General features: G+C 32.5%; 1 protein-coding gene across 1 annotated transcript; it reads right to left on the reverse strand.

Moving 5' to 3' along the window:
- Nucleotides 1–4019: 4019 nt before the first annotated feature.
- On the reverse strand, nucleotides 4020–5883 carry LOC143067234 (uncharacterized). Its single transcript, XM_076240339.1, has one exon. The coding sequence runs from the start codon at nucleotides 5455–5457 to the stop codon at nucleotides 4612–4614; it is 846 nt and encodes a 281-aa protein (XP_076096454.1). The 5' UTR covers nucleotides 5458–5883; the 3' UTR covers nucleotides 4020–4611.
- Nucleotides 5884–7182: the final 1299 nt, after the last annotated feature.

The following is a 7182-nucleotide window of genomic DNA, read 5'->3' on the forward strand; positions in this document are numbered from 1 at the left end:
ACACCGTATGATGATATAAACGGTTTTATTCGCTTTGATTGCTCTTTTATTGACGTATAAAGTTCATCTTCTTCAATTGGTGCATTTTATAAGGTGAGTATCCAGTCCTGTCTTCATATCGTCCACGCTTTCTCTTTGAATCCCTTAAAATGCTGTATATCATGTTTGTTAATCGTATATTCATGCAAGTGATTAAAACAAAACGCTTACCTTTGACACTAATGATAATAAATCATGTTGTTACATTAAAAAGCACCAACATCTTCTATAAAGAAAGAATAAAAGACATTCACAAAAATAAGTTCATCCATTAAGCACAGTGTCAATTCTATGATTATTCTGCTTGGCAGTCAATTCATCATGATATTTTATTTCTACAACTGTTCTGTGATTGGCTTATTGATAGAATCGATATGATACAGCTGATTTTGTTAATACTATATTATCTCCATAAACTCTCAATTTGACTTGATGACTCTCAGATTTATGGTTTTTCAAATCACCTTGCAACTAATCTTCTCTTCTACTGGTAGATCAGAACTGGTGAAAACATGTTCAAACCATGTAGTTGCTTTTTAAATTAAAGAATGTTTTGTTTTAAATCTGTCAACTTCTATATTTTGCGAATACTGGTATCGAAAAGATTTGTAATCTAGGAATAAGGGTATAACATTTAGGTATGATGGTTTTTCAAATGTATATTTATTTCATCCACAAATGTTTATACAAATTTCAAGTTGTACAAATACCAGTTTCTTGTTGGAATTTAACAGTTCATTTAAACATGTTAAATGGACAATACCTACGAGACATAAAAAAAATGATTTATTTTTGTTCGATCATTAATGATAATTACTTATTAAAAAATAATTCGCTTTTAACAGCTGTTTTAGTACAATTTTACTAAAATAAGTAAAGAGACAACGCTGATGAATTAATCACTTGCAAGTGCATAATTCGACTTTAATGAACCCGTATTCAAGTTGGTTACGTATTCACTAGGCATAACTAAGTTATTGAAAGGAGAAGAATCTCAACATTGAAAGGATAATAGTAAACTATTTGATTGACTAAGTCGATCAACAAAAACACATTCGTATACAGTACACGTTAAAAAAAAGAGGGACGAATGATACCAGATGGAAAGTCAAAATGATGATAAACATATTTTTTCAAACATATAATATAAAACCAAACAGACCTAGAAACAGTCCAATCGCACGAGCTCACTATGCATATCTTATTCTATAGTTATGTTAATATTGGATTATATGACCGTCGATAGTCTTCTGAGGTCACCTCGATAGAAATTGAGATGGCGTCTAGATTGAAACACATACGAAGTGGTTATTTGTATTATCGACCCCATGCATTGTATTATTTTTTTTATTCTAGACATTTTAAAATTTTAGTTAACGTTTTAGTATATTATCAATCAAATATGATAGCTTGCGTAAAATCGGTTAAAATAAATTTCACAGATAATGCGTCTTAAGCTTGTCAAACAATATTAGATCTAACCGTATAGTGCCACAAGAAAATGGGCAACCACAAGTAAACATTATCGCAATTTCCAATGAAATTTTACTATCACAAAAAAACGTACTGAATAAATTCACGAAAAAATTGGAAAACCATACGATAACCGTTATGCAACCGTCTTGCCTAACACATCTATATTGCCTGCATGTTGAAAAATCACAAAATGAAAAGATTTTTGTTTAATATTTAAGGAAACGAAAATAGCTATGCGAGGTTATGATCGTAAGATTTTTTCGATCCTCTTAGGATGGCATAGTCTTAAATTATTCCCCAAAAAACTTCAATATTTTTGACTCTTTTTGTGTGTATGAAGTATCTCTGCGCATGCGAAAACACATTATAGAATTTAACAGATGTTTAATTTATAGAGACAACCACAGTGGTGAACTATTATTTGGTTCTTACTTAAGCTTTATATAGGTCTGTAATAAATTAGAATTTCACAAAATGTGTTTTCACGAAAAATCTTCGAAGAAATGTTTCAATTGCATCAAAACTACGAAAAGTCATTGGAAAGCTACATTGTTTTATCTTATTAAACTTAATCTTGATTTTTTTAACACTTAGACTATAGATACAAAGCTATACTAGACAAAAGCATAAAATATATAACAAAACAAGATAGAAACTATTATCTAGTCTAGTACTCTTTTAAATAATTTCCCGTCTATAACATCTTGAATTATAAGTTGTTTTGGTTTTTTTTAAACACAGTAAAGTATATAATTGAAACGTTTGAAAAAAATTACAATATGTTTTTGACGGGTTTTCAGTACACGTAGTTACGTGAACCAAACGTTTTGATTGTGTTATTAAGTATTCTTATGATAGTGACTTGAAAGTAAATTTTAAAAAATATCAGGTTAAAACATTTTCTTGTTAATAGCTCAAAACAAACAATGAGAAAGAAAAGAAAGCTATAATGATTTTTACAGTTTGTTTTTTTCTAATTTATTTGAAACAACAAAACAAGATATTTTAACACATATGCCCCGCTGTCATGCTTACATTTTCATTTTAAAATCAGGATTAAAACAGTTATCTAGCATTAAACTTAATTTACTACATAACGAACACAAAGTTTAAGGTGGATAGAACTACATCAAACAGAAACATATCCAAACTATATTTCCTAAAATCGGTATCGAAATCGTTGTCTTATTCATCGTATTTGCTTTTGTATTGTTTATTGTAATGTTCCATTTGATAATAATTACGCAGACCTCAGTTTTCATTTGCTTGAAAATGTTTGTGTAGTGATGTCTCGGATTAAAATTAATGAATGATACATTTATTGCTCTATACTGAAAAAAGCTTCAACAACAGAATTTTAAATATTAAATCATTTATGTCTTTTTCTCTTCCTTATTGACTGATATGAATAGAACATATATTAAATGTTGATAAGCGATCCTTGTAATTGCTATTGTTTTGTTCTATTTGTTTTTTTATTAAATACTTTCTCTGATAGTTGTGTATGTTGTGTCCTTTTTTTCCTTCAAAATGTATTGTTTTTTGTGTTTAATTTTTGTTTGTGTAAGTATTGAAATTGAAATAGAGGGAGAAGTGAAATTTAAACTATTGCATATTCAAGAGCTAATCAATCGAATTATCATTTAAGAGAAGTTTGTATTAAAAGTAGACATGAACTTGACTAAGCTGAGAATAATTGACCGACAACATAGAAACCTAGCTAAAGATATCAGAATGACCTTTACGATACCTTCCAAAGAAAAAATAGCTACTACGGAAATATAACAAACAATACATCTGTACAATTACTTATTTGCACACAAATCATCGTCTGACTGCAAATTCATTTTCTTTTTACAGAAAGAAGCCTTCTATAGTAATTGGTCAGAACCTTCCGACTTTTCTAGAAAATTAGTGTTATACTTGGCAAAAAAACACAACAATGCATATTTTGACTTCAGCTTTCACTGAAATAACTGTATGTTGAAATGCTCATCAGGTACAGTAAAGCTGGTATCGCTATTGTTGGTTGTTTTTAGTGATCCTGGCCCAAAGGTGCAAGTGAGGTTTTTTTTATCTTTTGATCCGTCGTCGTCCGTCGATTACTTTTATAAAACCTTCTCTTCTGTCACAACTGGGCCTAATTCAACCAAACCTTGGCACAATCATCATTGGGATGTATAGTTTTGTCTGATGACCCCGCCCACTAAAAAACTTGGCAGGCACGGCTAAAAATAGAACATATGGGTAAAATAAAGTGTTAGGCTTTTATCTTTGACACTAAAGCATTGAATGTAAATCTGAAAAGGAATAAAAAATGTTTTTGACACCTAAATTTTCATACCAAACATAGGGAAAGGAAGTAGAGTCAAGTAAACTAAAAGGGAGCCAATCCAACCTCCGAAAATAACAGACAGGGATAATACCAAGTTTCGGTCTTATTTAAAACCATACCCTAATTTCCAAGGAGTTTGAGTTCATTTGCAGTGAATTAAATAACTATTTGGGATAAAGGTCATTTATTCAAACATACCATAAAATCATAATATTCTGTATTATATAATCAAATATGGAATTTATGCAATAAATCCAAATCTGAATAAATGACAAAAAATTAGCAAAGGTGGCGAATAAAAACCGCCAAAAAATCCCCAATATTAAAGAATTTAAATTTGGGGAGACCGCCACCCGAAAACTCCTAGGTCAATGCATTTTTATGAGTGGTGCACCTCCTCCCCCCAAAAATAATAAAATACATGTTAAGCAAAAATTCTGGGTAAATTGTTCAGTGTGTATACTAATCATTAACAAGTTATAAGACAACAATAATGTAGAGCAAGCCCTGTTGACCTCTACTTATAACACACAATTTTAAACCATCACACACACAAAGTAGAATGGTTAAATATATAAAAATTGTTATATTAAATTTGCAAGGCACGCAAAGTGTTGACATATTATGTAAAAAATAAAGGAAAGAGCAAGCCCTGTTGACCTCTTTACTCATTTCTAATAAATAATCTAGTGTAAAAACAAATAAAATTCTACATTATACAATAACATTGACTGGTAGAGCAAGCCTTGTTGACCTCTACCTCAAAAATTATGTAACCGTATATAATTTTTTACAGCGTTTGATTTCCATCTCCCCATTTGTTGAATAACTTCTAAAGATACACCCTTGGCTGCTGCTGATGTTGCAGCCCCTATTCTAAAACTGTGACCTTTATAAAACTGGGTGTTTAAACCAACGAAATTAAAAACCGCCTTAAGTGATGCGCTGAAGAAAGCATATGATACTGATGTGCCACATGGAAATTGAAAGAGGGGACAAGAATAATGTTTAACCAAATTTAAATAACTAGACATAGCCATAACTGGACAAGCTATATTGCTAGTATTTTTGTCAAGTGAAATAGTTTTTGGCTGCATGTCACTGTGTTTATAATTCCTCATTGTGACCGTCATACGCTTTGAAACCTTGTTTTCAAACTCTATATTTAAATCAGATAATTGAATGACATTATTTTTCCTGCTTTCGCTTTTAACAGCCATCTCGCCTATACAAAGGAAACAGTACAAAGCCATGGACATCATTGCTCTTAGCAAAATTTGATTGTAGGGACTTTGTACAACTACCGGAATTGCTGCTACTAATTTTGACAAAATTTCTTTGGTGATTGGTAATCTATTATCACTTGAACTTCTTAGATTTTGGGCCCCTTTAATAATTTTCTTAATAAAAAATGAATCTGTAGGATCACTCCAAAAATTAAGTTTATGAACAAAACTGATGGCAGAAATGTAGGATACTATTGTAGATGGCTGATAATTCTTTAAGAAAAGAAATGAAATAAAATGTGCTATCATGATGCTTGTAGATGGAAATGGTTGTACTACAGGAAATTTTTCTTTACAATATTGCTGGAATACATTGAGCATCCTTTTATAAGATTGTCTTGTTGAATGTGATAATAAAGCTTGTAATAATTGTGCTGTTACAGATTCCAGAGATGCAGTGGAACCGTAACTGGATTTAGATTTAACCAGGGAGCAATTCGATGGGCTTCCTGAAAAGAAAAACGAGATAGCAAATCACAGACCACATTTGTTTTTCCCGCTATGTGTTTTGCCCTAAAGTGGATATTGAATTTCATTGCTGACAGGACCATTCGACAAACTAATTTCATCAGATTTTTATCTTAAGATGATGTTTTATTTATAATTTGAAGACCCTTCCCTGCATGAAACTGTTGCATGTTTTTTGGAACATCTGACACACTCGTGTTTGAGTTTGCAATTTGCGATTTTGGCACATTCTCCTGATCTGCAGTAGGCCCAGCAGTACCCCATTGGGAATGGATTATTTTGCTGCTGAGCCTGTGTTGGAAAGGGAGAAGTTCCAACCTGCCTATTTATTCTGTTTTTAGTGTTACTATTTGAGGTTTGACTGCTATTGAAATGCTCATAAAAGGCAGTACGCCATAAATCATCATTTACATTAGACCAATCAAACCTCATCACTTTGCGTACCCTGCGGAAAGCCTCGTCATATGACCTAGCCATGAGAAAACCAAATTGTTTTGACATGACCCTTATATTATAAGCATATTTGATCAAACTGAGAATTAAATGAGGATATTTAACATGATGAATAGACATAAATATATCGAAAGCTGCTGTCCATAGGTGAATGTTGGTTAACTGTTTTGCCTTTGCCGTTGTTGAAATTTTAACAGATTTTTTACTAAACAGAATGTCATCATTTTCCTCCTCATTAAAATTTGGTAAAAGTTTTATCAAATCCAGATATAAATCGGACCAAATGTCTCTCCTTATTTTTTCATCTATATTAAAACCTAGAGGTAAAGTGTTCTGTAAAATATATGTAGCTGTTTTACCCATTGCGGAATTGTCAATGCCTAAAGCCTGTGATGAACCTGCAACTGTATCTTGACCTGTGTACGCCAACACATCAGGGTCCGTTACTAGTGGTGGTGCCAGTACATATGATGAATTTGGTCCGCTTTCTGCAATTTGTATTGGTTCTGCATTGTGTACATTTGTTAAGTCCCTTCTTCTAGTGTTATCATGTGACACCCCATCTGTTAGACAATTGGTCAGAAAGTTTGTTGTTACCGGTTCTCTGTTGACGGTAAGTTGAACACCTGAATCTTTCAGCTGGCTAATCATTGCGGCAGCTATTTGGTCCGCTGATGGATGCGCAACAGGAATCTGGGGTATTGATTCTGCTGGTTGCTGTACTGGTTGAACGGGTCGATCAGCTGGTACTTGAGGGGGATCAGCCCTTGCACGCTTTCGCCGTCTTGGCTGTGGTGCAACTATGTCAGGGATGACTGGAACAGAGTCAGCATCCCTCAGATCTGTAGGTGCCACCCTTCTCCTCACTCTAGATCTCTGAGTTGGCATCTATAAATAAAACAACTAGAATATATGGTCTTTTTCACAATTGGTATATATGGCCAAAATTCCTTATAAATGAACCATATGATATAAAATAATGAAATCTGTACATGTATTGATTGTTTTAAAAGTTTTGAAATATTGACATGTACCAACCTTGTAGGTACAGAGCACCCCTTTAAATGGTAACCGTGTGTATAATGAAACACTTTTAACCATGTGTTTTTTAAACACATTTGACCA

This window comes from Mytilus galloprovincialis, chromosome 3, assembly GCF_965363235.1.
Source record: "Mytilus galloprovincialis chromosome 3, xbMytGall1.hap1.1, whole genome shotgun sequence".
NCBI lineage: Eukaryota > Metazoa > Mollusca > Bivalvia > Mytilida > Mytilidae > Mytilus > Mytilus galloprovincialis.

Bases quoted from the DNA above. Each gene is read 5' to 3' on its own strand.
- LOC143067234 (XM_076240339.1), bottom strand. From the start codon at position 5,457: ATGCTCAATGTATTCCAGCAATATTGTAAAGAAAAATTTCCTGTAGTA.